The sequence below is a fragment of the Branchiostoma floridae genome, chromosome 12 (genome assembly GCF_000003815.2).
Source record: "Branchiostoma floridae strain S238N-H82 chromosome 12, Bfl_VNyyK, whole genome shotgun sequence".
In the NCBI taxonomy this organism is placed as follows: Eukaryota; Metazoa; Chordata; class Leptocardii; order Amphioxiformes; family Branchiostomatidae; genus Branchiostoma; species Branchiostoma floridae.
In genome coordinates, this window is record NC_049990.1 from 18,658,919 (window position 1) to 18,675,503 (window position 16,585).

A 16,585-nucleotide genomic window follows, 5' to 3' on the forward strand; every position below is an offset into this window, starting at 1 on the left:
GTACATGGTAGTTGTAGTTGTAATAATTAGTTGCTGTGGCCTTACTGTTAATGGGCAATGCACTAAATTGAAAGATTACTAGCGACTCAAATATAGTTTGATGATTTAACAGGTACATTTGAAACTTTTGGGTTCCATTCATAGCAATAGCAATAGCATCATTGTTTTATGGCAACATACGAGGGGCGTGCAATAAGTAATGGTCCTGACCCACTTCCAGTTGTCTGATCTAAATGAAATTTTGTATGTGTAATAATTCATATCTCTATGGGTTATGTTGCAAAAGACAGCTCTGAACTAATTGTGGTTTCTGATTTACTAATATTTGAAGGTCAGGTGCGAAATGGACCAGGTGTGAAATGGAACCAGTTGAGTGTCGCGCAGTGATCCGGTTTTTGTATTTGAAAGGACGCACACCAAAGAAGACTTTTGATGAAATAAATGAAACTTATGGTGATGATGCCCCATCATATGACCTTGTAAAACGCTGGCATCCTGAATTCAAACGTGGCTGGAAGTCTGTGGAAACAGCTCCCAGACCTGGTCGTCCCTCTTGTGCCATTGATGAGGCATCAGTTGGAGGACCAACCTGGGGTGTCCTACAAAATCGGTGTCCAGAGCTGCATCAAACGATGGGAGAAATGCATAACTCTGGGTGATTCCTATGAAGAGAAAGACTAATAACTGTGCCAAGTTTCATTAATCTCCTGCTATGGGAAATGGGTCAGGACCATTACTAATTGCACGCCCCTCGTATTCACATAAAGGTCATATCTATACATCTTGTTGGCTGTAACTAAGGACTTATTTGGTTCTCTCCTCAAAGTTGAATCCACTGTTGGGAGTGCCCACCGCATGGTCATCTACGTCACGACCGGTAAGTAAGTCACGGAAAAATATGACTTGTTTTGTATGACACACAGCATTGCATAGTTCATGTTTGAAAGGATCCAGTGATTGTTTTTGTCATTGTGGTCAATGAGTATATTGCTCTCTGTAATAGGGATGTGAAATACATGTATATTGTTTTTTCGTTTGCCATTTTGACGTCAACAGGGGTTATGCTTTCATTTTTAGGCCAATATAGATTTCGTAAAGCTAGCACATAGTTTTTTCGCACATGCATGGAATTAATGATATCAAATGTAAATGAAATCTCAAGCAATGCAGTTACTGATTACGTCATTAATTCACACAAAATGTATATAATGCTAGTTCACCAGGTACAAAATGTATATCTGTGTTGTAACCTATATAATTGTTTTTAGACATAGGGTATTTAGGGATATCAAGTTGATGGATTGTGGTTTGATTTTTGCCATATTTTCAACATGTTGCAGTTTGAAACCACAGTATGTCTACTTGATATCCCTATGTACTTTGACTTTGACTTTATTGACGATGAGACAAGTCATTACATCTGCCTAGGCAGCTTTGGGAAAATGCGGACGAACATACAAAGAATTCATCACAAAAGCATAACCAATTTTTACAAAATTTGTCCTGCATCTACAGATATCGAAGAAATTGATCTAGTTAATACTATGTTGTTAAAAACAACACATATATAGGTAGGCTACCCCACGAATAAAGATAAACTTGTCTATCATTATATCTTCTCTTGGTCAATCTGTCAGATGTATAGTCACATGTCGACTTCAGAAATGTTATGTGAATGTGTGTTTTTCCCAAGAAACTGGACCTGTCCGTGACCACAGAGGAACTGAGTTTATCCTGGCATTCACGGAGAACTCCCAACGTGATGGGGAGGTGCCGAGACTGTACATCACTGGTACCGGCACCACCTCAACCCGCGTCACCGTGACTGTGCCCGCCACGAGTTTCAGATCATCCGTCAGCATTACGTCTAGTCAGGTAAGATTCAAACTAGGTAGCAAGCAGCATAGTACATACATGTAGGCGACAAGAGCTAGTAGTACATGTACATTAGGTGGTAAATTGCTGGGTAAACTAGTACTTGAAAGTTTGTACTTCGGCGAGAACGCAACTGTACTTTTAGTACTTTGTATGTTTGGCTGTAAGTACTTTGTACCTTAGGCAGTAAGACGAGCACCCTGTTCTACATTGTACTTTAGGTCGCAAGAGTACTTTGTACTTTGTACCGTTTTTTTTTTTCATTTTAGTACTTTGTATGTTCAGCTGTAAGATGGGTACTCAAGTACTTTGTATGTTGTTCGATAAGAGATTTACTTTGTACCTACTTTGTACGTAAAGTGGCAAGAGTTCTTTGTACTTTACTTGTTTTATTAGCATGTTAGTCAGCAAAAATAGTATGTTGCAACATCGTGATGCCCATGGATTACTTTATGTATTTTTCACAACATCTAATTTATTGCATTTATTGCATTCTGTTTTACCATTGCATACTATGAACATTCTGCAATCTCCCAGGTGACAGAAGTGCAGCTGCCCCCTAGCGGCGTGGAGATGAGCGGCAGTCAGAAGGGAAAGTGGGCCGTGTCCGTCACAGCCGACGACGAGATTATGGTCTACGGTGTGACAAAAGGAGATGGCTACCTGGCACTGCCCACTGATGTCCTCGGGAAGGAGTATTTCGTACCTTGTAGCACTGTCGGTTCAGTTTCCAGATCTGTAACATCAGGAGAAGGGATGTTTATGATGATGGCCATGGAAATGGCTATGATACCCACAGGTTGGTTCAAAATTGAAATCATAGATTGCATAATGATTTTATCACTGATGGTTTTCTTGTTGTGTATAGAATACTATTTGGTAACACTGTAAGGCCATCTTGATTCGATTAATATATATAATAATATGTGGATGACATCCTCTGCGGACTGTAAAACTGATGTGAGTATTAAGTAATTACGGTTAAAAAGAAATTGAACTTTGTCAAAAAACATTGCCTTCATTATGAAATCTATGTAGTTCTGAAGGTTCAGCAAAATTAATGACTAAACCTTCAGAGTATGATATACTATACAATTATATGCATTGGTTCTTCTTTCACATCTTCTTTGACTTTGGAATCGACTTTCATTCAAAGATGTTAGTATCAATTTTCCAATTTTTTTTGGCAAATTACAGCCACATAAATTTATTCATTTTGCAGCAGCTTTGCATGATTTACAGTATGGTCCAATTTTGTTTTGAAAGGCTTGTGGATGTCATCTAGTATGTATATACGATGAAGGAGAATTCTTTTTACACAACCAGTGGGTACTTACATTGCTTACGTTTCGATGTCTCTCAGACACCTTTGTCAGAGCTTCTAACTGGAGTTCTGCTTCTCACCGCTATATGTAGCCGATGTAGATGGCGCTTTTGCGGTGAGAAAACAGTCCCGTTGTCTTGTGTATCGAGAGATCCACGGGCAGGAAGACCAAGTTATCCTGCAGAGAGATCTCATCGCACTACAGGATTGGGCAACTACAACATGTACTTGGGGCATGAAATTCAACCCTAAGAAGTGCAACACGATGTCCATCACGCGTAACAAGAACCCTCTCACTTGGATGTACGAGATGTGTGGCGAGTTACTCCAACAGACAGAGAAAGCCAAGTATCTTGGTGTCACTTTCAGTAATGACCTGAAATGGTCATCTCATGTCAACACAACAGTGAAACGAGCCAACCATACACTTCACTTTCTCAGTCGAAATCTCCGCTACTGTCCTCGACAAGTCCGCGAGACTGCATACTTCAGCCTAGTCTGCTCCACCGTCGAGTATGGGTCAGTCGTCTGGGATCCTTACCTGAGAAAGGACATCGACGCACTTGAAATGGTCAACAGAAGAGCGGCACGGTTCGTGACGAGTAACCACCGCAGGTCTGATGTTAGTGTTACTGCCCTCCTACAGGACCTGAAATGGCCGTCACTCCAGTCGCGACGTCAAAATGCACGACTCGTAATGATGTACAAGATTACCAATGGTCTTGTGGCCATCCCGCCTACTCGCATTACACCAGCACACATGAGCACCAGAGCCAACCACTCTCACAAATACCGAACCCTACGATGCAGATGTGACACAGCAAAGTATGCCTACTACGCCAGGACAATTCCTGAATGGAACAGCCTCTCCGCCCACATTGTCGACAGCCCCTCACTGGACACTTTCAAGAACAGGTTGCTGTCATCGCATACGTAGTCCAGCCGCTGCGCCTCCTCCATCCGCGTGATACTCCTATGGGAGGTTTGCGGATTAAGAACTAGAACTAGAACTAGAAGTCCCAAACATGGCTTAGCTTGTATCCTCCCTCGTCGGTTGAAGTTTTGAAGTTTTCTCACCACAAAAGCGCCATCTACATTGGCTACAATGTACATATAGCGGTGAGAAGCAAAACTCCAGTTAAAGCTCTGACGAAGGTGTCTGAGAGACATCAAAACGTAAGCAATGTAGGTACCCACTGGTTGTGTAAAAAGAATTCTCCTTCATCCTATATTCTACCAACCTGATGAAACTATTTCGGATACATGTAAATACATTGAAAAAGCATGGCCTAATGACCATAACCAAAAAGGTGTCCTGTAACGTATGAGCTTGATGAAAATTGCATACTGTTATCCTCAGAGTTTGGCATTGTTGGTGTCGAGGATGGCACGACTGTGAACATCATCCCGACCGTGTACGTGGCGTTGGACGGCCAGAACTACAATGCCGGACAGACCATAACCGTCACGTTGAACAAGATGGAGTCCCTACAGCTACAGGCGCAGTTTGATCTGACTGGTAATTCTAGATATTTTCTATTAAATAATCTAGCCTAGAGGTCAGGAAGCTTTTCACCTAGGTTTGCTGAAAATCATTCTGATTACTCTCCAGACAAAAGTAGGTAGGAATTTTTCCCCCAATTTCTTTAAGTTTCGGATGAAGTGATCCAGCAAATATGGTTAACAAGTTGACAAGTTTGACAAGTTTTATTACAGATGCACGGCATAGCAGCAGTAGCTGAATTGCGCCGCCATTTACAATTATATACATTGAAACCAGCCATGATAAAACCTGTTCGTAACCGTTAAAAGTTAAAAACTCAAATGCATTAGGGCACTGCTATTTTGAACAATATGCTTTCATTACATACATGTATAAGCAAACTTTTTACATTGCAAGTTACAAGTGCCCTTAGGAGCCCATGACATGGCTGTTTTTCATTTCCATGAAAACTGAAATAAATGCTTTCCTCTGTAGGATCAAAGGTCACATCTGACAAGCCGGTGGCGGTGTTCAGTGGGAACAAGTTCAAAGTGGCATTCGATGTGTCTGGAAACGGAGGACAGGTTGTGGAGATGATCCCCCCTGTGGACACCTGGGGTAGGGAGTTTATCGTCTTGCCACTCAACGACAGCATTGGTGAGAACAGGATCCGTGTCTTGGCCGCCAGAGACAATACTGAGGTTAATGAACTTCCTACTTTTGTTATTACTTATTGTTATTGGGTGGGCCAACTACTCTCTCTTCGCAGCTATGGGCTGCACTGAGAGGAGCTTACAAAAGGTGGGGCTAAATCGCATTAGAGTCTGGAGTGGCTGCCATCTGGCACTAGCTCAGGTGACCTCAATAGTTTTTTTACAACTGTCCCAATGGTCTGGAGCGGCTGCCATTTGGCGCTTACTCAGGTGACCTCAATAAGACAGCAATTGCCCCATGTGTAGCCAATGGACTCACTGTAGGTTTGAACCACTCACACCAGAACCTCTGGGTTATGAATCAAACACTCTGTCACACTCTGTCACTGTTGCTCCACACGACCCCACACTTGGAAACAATGTGACGGACAAAAAGCACAATGATATTTTTCTGTGAGCCGTTTCATTTTGTGACTCCATGGGTTTACTGCTATCAACCAACATTTACACTACAGATTTTTTTTAAACATAATTCATGTCAACTAAAATTTAGGGAATCTGGAAAATGCTGACCCCTTTTCCTCTGTCTCTTCATGGTGGGTCACAAAGGAACAAGTCTTTCTCATTGTTCTAAAAAGTAATAGGGGGTGCCCTAATATGGCACGCTTTTTTGCATGCTCAAACTCAGTGCTCCATTGCTGTTGCCAAAGAGAGGTGAAGTTTTCATAACTGAATTTTTAATACATTCATCTTAAGACAATACTTGGATAAGGAATGCATCAATGCTGTTCATTAGCCCTAATAACTCTCCATGTAAGACGTTTTCGAGAATGAACCTTCCAATTTTGTGCTACACCAGACAGTGTGCCCGACGATGAGAAGAAATATCATTCATGTACATTTGATATAATTCTTTTTCATGACAGTTACTATGACTTTGACTGCAGGTTAGGGTGACTGGACAAAGCACAAGGACACTGGCTGCTGGTGAGGACTGGCAGCTGAACATACCGACTGACCAGTACATCCATGTCTCCGCCACAGCGCCTGTCCTGGTGGTACAGTACAGGTAACTGCAATGTTCTTTGGTGGCATATGCCTAAATTATTGTTTTCAGTAGCGGCTTCTGGATCCATTAGGTTTCAACTTAAAGGTAAATGCGTCAATGAAGGTTAGACATACAATGTACAGGACATAAGATACACCACAAAGCAATTATGATACTCAAGCAACTGGATATGATTTTGGAAAGGGTCAGATGTTTCAGACAAGTATCCGGCGTCCTTCGTCAGTGACACTGGTAAAGTAAAGGTAAATGCACCCTTTTAGTTGAAACACATGGATGGCTGGGTGCATGTGGTCACAGTGGCTGGTGTTCATATCTGACACGTCATTTGAATAATTCAATTTCCATTGATATAATTGATGAAAATGGCTGTTAAAGTGCTCAAAATTCCTAAAATGGTTATGAAAGAAGATATACATGTGGCTCATTCTCACTGAAACTTGCAAAAAAGCAAATCTTTATTTTAAAAATATGTCAGCTCGTTTTTCAGTCAAAAAACCTTACTATTTAGCAAAATTTCTCCATTAATGAGAGATAAAGAAATTACAGATTACTTTAAAAATTTTGCAACAGACCAACTGGTTAATAGGTAGGTGTAACCAACGTTACAGGGAGTCCAAACCGTACGTGGATATAATTTCTTGCAAGCCATCAACAAATACAAATGTTGAGATGCATCTTTCGTAAAATACAATAGGTGTTGTGGGAAGATGCCTGCAATTTGCTTAATATTTTTTCACATTGTAATATACATGTATATATATATATATCTATCTATATATGCATGTATATAATAAGAACAAGCCAAACATGTAAAATTGACCTCTTGTCATTAACCTGTTGCATTAGGATCAAGGAGAACAACGACATCCCCTCGGACTCTTTTATGATGGTGGTCCCGCCGGTTTCGCAGTTCATGACGGAGTACATTTTCACAGCAGCAGAATCTCATCCTGACCTTGAGCATCACCTCAACATCGTCATTGAGACGTCAGAAATAAGTGGACTACGATTGGACAGTGCTGCTCTTGACATTGACTTGAACTGGACCGCGATTCCCAATACAGTCATGTCAGCAGCACGTGTTCACATCCAAGGTGGCATCCACACGTTGGTCCATACCTCTCCTATTGTACCGTTTGGTGTCACGTGCTACGCGTACACAGAGAACGGTGCGTATGGGTACCCAGGAGGCTTCCGTCTCGCTGATGTAACCTCGTCGTGTGCCAGGTCTTTGCCCATCGCAGGTGACGATATGGACAATGACTGTGACGGTACGATTGATGAAGAGCTTCTGAATGAGTGGGACGATGATGGTGATGGGAGGGTTGACGAGGATTTAGCAGCTGGTATGTATATCTGTATCTGTATCTGTATAGCTGGGAGAACTGTACTTTGGCATATAACACACTTGTTTTGCAGGCATGCGACACAGCAGCAGCTTGTTATGTTACACTGAACAGCCTACATTGTAGCTGTCACACCTAACTTTTGCACAGCCAGCTGCAAGTGTTCTTTAAAACTCTAATAGACTAAGTCTTGTACTTGGTAAAACTCTTGAATTTGATCCAACCCTAGGCCTCCCGCGGGTTGGATCACCCTCCGGCCTTCGGTTGGGCTGGTACCTTGGGTGATACGGAATACACTGTGTTGTATTCTATATTTATCGATGTAAATGTTTTGTATTTGGTTTAGAAGGTGTTCTCTCTCTAACAAGGACATTTTGGTAGAGTAAGTTAATCAACTGAATAAGAAACGTGTGTTTGTGTTTTTTTGAAACATTACACATACATGGGCTGAATGATGACTTTTCATTACTGTATTAAATAGCAAAGAGGAAAATGGGAATATCTATATCTGTATATAGGCTTGCCTATTTCATACACTCATTGACAAGTACTGTAGAAGAATTCATATTCCTGATGCCACTGGGCAAACTTTACATCGTAAAGCATAGCTGATACAATACCGTTAACTGAAAAGCGAGAAGTTGAATTTATCTAATTATTTTCATTTCGTATCATTCTGTTAATTACTGTATCTGTTCAACATGATGTCTTTTTGTGACCTGTTCTTAGCCCAGTGTGGCAAAAATGTGACATAAATCATCATTCATTCATTTCGTTGATTTTGTGTGTGACTCTTATCCAAATGAATCTTATTTGCCTTTTTAAAGATTAAGCTTCATCCTTTATTTCATGGATTTTATTTTACAGATGGAATTGTGTACCTGACAACAGTGGATAGTTTTACGTTCTACAAGGTCCCCGTCACAGGAGTGATGAAGTCAGCAAACGTGAAGGCCACGTGTGAAGCTGTAAAAATGAGCTTCCCCTGCTACTATACGACAAGCAAACACAATGAATGGACAGAAGGTTGTATTGAACATAGCGAGCAAGACAGTAATCAGCACACGTTTAAGGTACTGTCTGAGAAAATGTGTGGCAATAGTTTGGAGGCTAGTTGTCTGCCGCTTGATGGTGTGTTTGCATATATGCCTGATGACTGGGAGGATGGTAGCGCCAAAGGGATTGACATTAGCACCAACGCTAATCACCTAAAGGGGAAAGACTATTACAACAAGTATGCCTTGTGTAGTGGTAAGTCAAATATGTTAATGGCTTTGAGTGCAATTTTGATGTCAATCTATCCTTACACTAAAAATTACAAACTAATTTCCAGTCTATCTATTTAGTATCTGCATGTATCAATCTATCAAATATCGCTTACCTATATATCTATCGTTCTATCTAGTATGTAACTATCTAATATGTCTATCTATATATGTACCACTAAGATGGAAGGATGCCTACTGCCTACTATATCTATAGCTTTCTGCATGCATTTGTACATTGTATATCTGGCAAACCTATCAATCTCATATTTTCATATCAATTTCATAATCTCATATACATTTGTATATGTATAAGGCAATATTGATTTATGACAATATGTAATGATATAGCATTAAGTTGCACATACAGACACACAGACTCTCTCTCTCTGTCTGATACATGCTTATACTGTAGCTACACAGGACTCTGTACTGTGCCTTATGAAATCATTGTACCGATATGTGATCATATGGAATACATCGTATTCCTTTGTCCTATTTGGTCTGCGCAGTTGTGCTCATTTGTCACAGTATCAATAGGTTTATTCAATGTCTTGATTTTAAGGTCTATGTAATGGTGTGGTGCCATTGGGTATGGAGAACGGGATGATTCCGGACGAAAACATTACAGCCTCCTCCACACACGGCGACTGCTCGACAGGGTCAGCTCGCCTGTATACCGTTCTTGATGAACAGACATCCGGCTGGTGTCCCCTAACTACCGACGCTGATCAGTGGCTTCAGGTGAGATCATAAAACCATTGATATATTAGTCAATCTTATAATTAGTGTTGTGAGGTTGTTTGGCATAACTGCAGGGTGTTTGACGCAGAAGCCAGAGGTCTCGGGTTCAAATATCATGTTAACAATCTTATGCACTTGAGAAAGATACTTTACACAACTTTCCTCACTCTACCCAGGTGTAGAACTTGTAGGTACCTTTGGTTGGGTACAGGTAGGTAAAAGGTAGTGGAAGGAAAGGGATGGGCCTCGCCGCCCAATATCATGCCCTAGAATACTGTAATGATGAGGATACATGAGTACAGTGGATAATAACTCACTGCCCCTAAAGCCTCAAAAAGGCTGTGGGATTCCTTCACCTTAATTACATTTGGATCAAAAGGTAACAATCAGGCAAAAAATTACATTTCGTATTTGAATCATATCTTACATTTGTGCACTAATCATCAAAATCGTGTATTCTCTGCCTGCCATTTGAAAAAGGGTTAGAGTTTTAGAACCAATAACTCAAGAGTCTAATTCTCCAGCATGACTGTAAGTCTTGTTCATTTTGCTGTTCCCAGATTAACCTTGGATCAGAGGTCAAAGTAGCAGGTGTCGCCACGCAGGGCCAAGGTGGGGGTCTCAGTGACGCGTGGGTGACGTCATACAAGCTGCTGTACAGCCTGGATGGTGACACATGGAACGTCATCTTGGACGACCAAGGCCGGCAAAAGGTGAAGTGACTATCCTATTCTGATCATTAGTTTTAAACTAAGGAAGCTTGGGGCAAAGTCCGAGTTATCTCTGTTGACTTCTTTTCAGCACTCATATTTTATAGTTAAGCAAAAATCAACCATTTCCTGACATTCAACCACAACAGTATTATTTAATGAAAGATTATTTTTGTACATAACATAGTGATCCTTTTGATGTCAGTCAACATCATACTTCTCCTTCTTTATTTATGATTACGGGTAAAAAGTTTCTGCCCGTGATGTCATAAGTAAACACAACTTGCATTACTACTCGCACAAAAGTTCTTTTGAGAAGCAAACAGTACACTATCATCATTTGGTACATACCATTGCAAGTTTTCATACTTCTCATATATTGTATTTTACACTACTGGTTCCAAAACATTCTTTGGCATACGTGTATTAAGTATACCTACATTTGTATATAATTGTACACAGTAAAGGTTATCTCCTCCTAGAATGCAATTAAATTCATCCATAGAGTGGAATTTATTCAATTCTTTTTATCAAGCAGCAAGAAAGGTGAGCAGCTTTGTGGACTTATCATCATATCTTGAACAATCTATTCTAAAGTGACGTTCATTGCAGACTGTGCACTTCTTTTGTTTTTCATTTATATCCAGGTGTTCTCCGGGAACATCGATACACAGTCGGCGGTGACTAACATGCTGGACAGGTCTGTCATTGCAAGCTATGTACGTTTCCAGCCCCAAACCTGGTACCAGTCAATAGTCATGAGGGTAGAAGTGCTTGGATCGTACTTCAAAACAGGTAATATATTATCCTTTGTCAGTAGATATAATTTTGTACCCACGCTACAAAGTAAGAAGCAGTTTAACTTGAATGTACAATGTAGCGTGCATAGTCCAATGGCTAATGGCCCTGCCAAGAGGTTCTAATGTCCGCGCTACAGGAAAGGGTCGCAGTCCTTACTTAATAGGATGCATGGGATGTTAAGCTGTTGTCCACCGTTCATTGTGCAAAGAATGAAGGGAATCTTGTCATACACTGTAAATACTTTACATAGCATAAAATTATGTCTTCTCTGTGATGCCTCATGGAAGAATAGCTCTTTGCTGAGCTAACATCAGAGGTAATCTGTACCCAATAACTTCAGAATGCCTGGATGCATTGTCTTGATGTTTAGTATGTGGGTAGGCCTTGATGAGATTTTGGGGTCCCCAAGCGGCTATGGTACTGCAGCGAAACTTCCGATATCTCATGCTCTGGACAAGCTATTATATGGTCACAAGTAATAGGACAGTTGGTAGATAGCTCTTTTCATTGGGAATGATATGTCGGGACCCTCTGGCAGCTTTCAGTTGCAGACTTTGAAACAGGGTATTAAGTCAAGATTTTTCATGATTTTGCCCCATAGGTACCTTTAATGAAGACTGGCATAATAACATGTTTCTGCTTGTTCAGTTAACAGCAGCTGGACTGAGTGGGGGCCATGGACAGAGTGTAGCGTGACGTGTGACAATGGACAACGCACACGTGAACGCACCTGTATGCCCCCGGTCCCGATGTGCGGTGGGACCAACAAATGTGTTGGGTCCTCAACAGAGACAGAGGAGTGCACACATGGAGTCAGATGCACAGGTATACAGAAAACAGGCACCTATAACAGAAAACAGGCACCTATAGCATTTAAGGGCATTTCACTGTGAAAATCATTAACACACAGTATGTATGTATGATAATGATAATCATATTACAGTGATATTACGAATAACATTAATATAAATAGTAGATTCCCTCACTTAACACATATCAGTGGCACTGAAAAGTTTATTTGTTGTATATTCGTCATGTGTTTTGACAAAGCAACTATTGCTATTGCAACCTTGGGACCTAAAAGAGGATGAATGTGGACTGTAGGTGGACTTACTTGTGTAAGAGCAAGTCCATCCCATTTTGCTATGTCTTAGGGCTATTATTGTTAGTTCTAGTGGTCTATTATCCACAGTAAATCCTTCGCACCAATTAAGGGAGTTAGTCCATCTTCAGTCCTCCATGTGTAAGACCATTTTCAGACCATTGATTGGACTTATTGTGGGTAAATTTGGGCTATGGTCCATGGTAAGTTGCTCATAAGTCCAAGGTTTGAAAAAGCAATCAATATACATTTTTACTGTAATACGTAATAAAATGAAGCAATTCTATTCCATTCCATACCAACATTCAAGGAGCAAATATTCTATGCCGCAGTGGCATGAGGACATTGTGAAGTCTATTTTTTGTGGGTTTCTATTTATTTGGGGAATCTTAGTGCTACTTGTTTCTGCACCGTTTTTAACTGCTCAAAAGTATGAAATAATGATGTAAATGTGGGAATACATGTACAGTGCAGTAGATATCAATTTCATACTCAGTATGATTATTTCTCCAGATTATTTCCACTTTTAAGCCTCTATTATTGCTAAGGTTGACTCGTTATTGAATCATTACGTGCCTTTTGTTATACTCAGCCATTGGTGGTCTCTGGCACTTGAACGGGGATTGTGGCCTGTTGGACATTACGGGAAACGGAAATGACGGCACAGCACAGGGTACGCAGCTGGCAGAGGGTCCAGAAGGGGAGACTGAAGGGTCTTACCTGTTCCTGGGAACTTCATCTTCGTATGTGGACATTCCCAATAACGGAGCTTTGGACACCCGATACTCCATCACCATATTGGCCCAGATCTTCCCTACCTCTACACTTGGACCTGTCTTTGTTTATGCAGCAGATGCGGAACCTGTGGTGCGCCTGACATTGGCCCAGTATGATTCTATGCACTTTATTTTCAGGTACGTAGTCATGAGAAAGTCAGCTCATTGTAAGGATGCTAAATAGGACATGCGGTTTGCATTATCAGAATCCGATTTAAATAAGATTTTAATCAAATAGATCGGATTCTAACCATTCTTAAATCGGTTTTAAATTGGATTTGTCTCAAGGTGTTTTGAGACAGCTTGACGATAATCCGATTTGGACCGTACATGTTCACAAAATTCATTCTAACAAACCTCAATATAAACTGGGCCAAACATTTCCTACTGATGAATACTCTTTATGAACACTTTTTACTTACAGTTTAGCAGATAGGACTGGGACAGTAACAACACATGTCACTGCACCCAATGTGACATTAAACAGTTGGAACAACGTGGCTGCAAGCTACAACTACAGCAGCGGAGAGATGTTCGTCTGGCACGAGGGTGTTAAAGTGAAGAGCCAATGGCTTGGACCTAGGGAAAGTCGCACCCAACTTCCAATAAGACTTGGTGCTGTGGACGGTTATGGGGATTTCCTATTTTCTGGAAGAATCTCTTGTCTACAGGTCTACGGCTATGCCATGAGCCCAGAAGAGATTTCTGTTGCACAGGGTAAATGTGCAGGTAAGTTTCTAAACATTCAATTAGAAATTAGGATGTTAGTGTTTATATTGATTTTATTATGAGTTAGTATCAGCGTTTGCTAAAGGCAGGATGCTTGCTATGTTGATTATGCATCAAAATTACTGTCAAATTTTTCTCTATGTTAGAGTCAACTGAATATCATACAATTTTGCATGACCATTTTAATTAACTATTCAGCGACACCAATTGACGTAATAATCCACTTGACAGAACATCAGTCTGCTTAGCTTACATTGAAAGATGCAAATGACAAGGACTCAGATTCTCCTGTGTCTATAGTGGCACATTAGGCTGCAAGCATTTCCTACTCAGGGTGATTTTTGGGCAGGGTTTCCTCTTCCTTTAGACAAACCTTAAGTTGGTCGAGGCCCCTTGAAGTTTGTAGCATACATTTTGTATGTCTCCAAGTTAGTTTTCATTGTCCCTTCTTTCTTTCTTTTTATGTCGGGTTTCAAGTGCAGCGTTGTTTTTGCAGGCATTCCGAGGCAAATACCAAGACATGAGCAAAAGTCAATAATATCTAACAGAACCTACATGTATTCTGTCTTCTTGTTTCAGCCATACGCTGTCCAAAACTGTCGGCTCCACGCAACGGGATAATGACTGGTTGTAACTCGTTCAACCACACTGTACAGTTTGTATGCGATGAAGGGTTTATCTTGGGGGGTGCCTCCAATGCCACGTGTCAAGAGGATGGGTCCTGGAGTGACAACGTACCCATATGCATAGGTAAAGTTTGGATAATCTTTTATCTTTTATGATTCATTTCATTCATTCATTTAACCAGGGGGTTTTGGGGATTTGGGTGGGGGGATGGGTGGCTGAGGTAATGTTGGTGTCCCTTCAACACGTCCATAATCAAGTGGACACTCCTGATTAGTATAGGAAAGAATGTTGCAAATCTATTCTTGGTTTTTCAGGTCCACCCACAGGATTTGCTGTTGAGTCGTTTGATCAGACGTACATTGTGGTGACTTGGCAGGCCCCAGTGGACCAGACCACAGACTACTACACATTGGTGAGGACTCTAGCCTCTAGGCCGAGTGTACAGGACACCATTCAGGTCCCTGCCAACGGAGAACTAAGGTATCTAATAATACATTAAATTGGCAAAATGTTGTCTCTTAAACATTGTCTCTTAATGGCTTCAGAGAAATGCAGTTTCTTGTAAAAATCATGTCAAGAGACTATATGTACAGACAGTTCTGCCTGACATCTGCACCACAAAGGAACACTGGCAAAGTGGAAAAAACACAGTCAGAATAACAGAAAGTTTTCTATTTGTGCCCACTGCCACTCATTTTGTCTCCTAAGGGTTAATGGACTAAAATCCACTAATTGCATAAAATCCACTAACAAATCATTTACAGGGTTTTACTGTTTCATATCAGATTGTTGAAGACGACAAATGATACATGACATGACATGTGCAACTTTCCAAGTCAGCTAGGCTGTGTCATTATGGCATAATTGTAGCATGTTTGGCCAAGAGACAATCAGGTCCAAGTTCAGGTCCGCACATGGACTTGATCCTGTGGACCTGATCCAAACCTACATTGTATACCTGTGAATTTTCTGTACCGATATTCCTACCTTTAATTACTGGTGTATTGATTATCTAGGAACTTCTAATATTGTACGGTAGTTTTATCAGTTCAGCCAGAAATGTTTTAACATCATGACATTGTGCCTTTTGTGTGTTCTATGTTAGGTCAAACTTCAGTGGGCTTCATCCAGGGAAGAGGTATGCCTTCAGCATCACTGCACAAGTGGGCAGTGTCGCAAGTGTGGCCGTTGATATCACAGCAAGATGTTGTAAGTGTCCCTGTCTATAAAGCTAAGGGCACATCCCGTCGTACGTGCAAATAGGTGCTCTCTATGTGCCAAAACGTGGGCAATATATTGGGATCTGTAAGTGGTAAGTAGGGAATCCGACAGATTTTGGAGCATGCAGACACGCCGTAGAAATTTACTTGCAGGCAAAAGTTTGTGTGCCATCGGGCTGTGGACTTGCCCCCCATACGTGCCAGTATGGGCGACGCGCTTGCCCTGTACAGCCTGACTGTATCAGAAATACGTGGCGGATGTGGCCTCCCAAAAAAAACGTACGGAAAAATTGCCCATACGGCGGCTTGTGCCCTTAGCTTAGCTCATATCAGATTTAAGTACATTGGGAGCAAATTGTTGGTTGCATGTGCACAAATGTGTGCTCATACATGTTGTATGTTTTGCATTGGTTATTGGTTTGGCGGACTACTCTCTCTTAGCAGCCAGGGGCTGAATTGGAAGGAGCTTACAATAGGCGAGGCTTAATCGTGAATAGTATGATTGAATCCCCAATCCTTTTGTTTGTACTTGTGTGAAGCTTATGAAAGAAATTCAAAGTTAGGATTTTCACATCATGCCAAAATGTATCATGTAAGAATTTCCTATCGTATGCCAATTTTCCCCCGATATTTTCTTCTTTTTATTTGAAACTTGTCTATTATCATTTTATGATTATTATGATAATAATTATCATTCATTCGATAAATCATCATAACTTTTTTGTTTAGTACCTCCAAGTCCAGAGGAGGTCAGTGTGGTGGTGAGTGGTCCTAGTAGCATAACGGTGACCTGGGAAGTGGGAACCCAAGGCAACACTTTTTGGACAGCCACGACGGCTGAGATACATCCGTCGGATGGTA

General features: G+C 41.0%; 2 protein-coding genes and 1 long non-coding RNA gene across 3 annotated transcripts in view; all 3 read left to right on the top strand.

The window, feature by feature from the left end:
* LOC118427108 overlaps window positions 1-9,348 on the top strand; it is a 29,563-nt gene extending 20,215 nt beyond the window's left edge. The window contains exons 15-24 of the mRNA XM_035836744.1: window positions 827-877; window positions 1,694-1,875; window positions 2,413-2,674; window positions 3,349-3,801; window positions 4,560-4,718; window positions 5,178-5,383; window positions 6,283-6,404; window positions 7,251-7,750; window positions 8,618-9,001; window positions 9,332-9,348. Coding sequence (XP_035692637.1) covers window positions 827-877; window positions 1,694-1,875; window positions 2,413-2,674; window positions 3,349-3,801; window positions 4,560-4,718; window positions 5,178-5,383; window positions 6,283-6,404; window positions 7,251-7,750; window positions 8,618-9,001; window positions 9,332-9,348 — 2,336 coding nt within the window. The remainder of the gene's footprint in view (window positions 1-826; window positions 878-1,693; window positions 1,876-2,412; window positions 2,675-3,348; window positions 3,802-4,559; window positions 4,719-5,177; window positions 5,384-6,282; window positions 6,405-7,250; window positions 7,751-8,617; window positions 9,002-9,331) is intronic.
* Window positions 9,349-9,558: 210 nt separating this feature from the next.
* On the top strand, window positions 9,559-14,723 carry LOC118427109. The gene is made up of 8 exons (XM_035836745.1): window positions 9,559-9,759; window positions 10,320-10,472; window positions 11,117-11,264; window positions 11,919-12,095; window positions 12,965-13,286; window positions 13,573-13,877; window positions 14,457-14,627; window positions 14,686-14,723. The coding sequence occupies exons 1-8, from the start codon at window positions 9,610-9,612 to the stop codon at window positions 14,721-14,723; spliced, it is 1,464 nt and encodes a 487-aa protein (XP_035692638.1). The 5' UTR covers window positions 9,559-9,609.
* Window positions 14,724-14,824: 101 nt separating this feature from the next.
* LOC118427248 lies at window positions 14,825-16,575 on the top strand. The gene is made up of 3 exons (XR_004832500.1): window positions 14,825-14,984; window positions 15,610-15,713; window positions 16,454-16,575. It is a non-coding gene; the product is annotated as an uncharacterized LOC118427248 (long non-coding RNA).
* Window positions 16,576-16,585: the final 10 nt, after the last annotated feature.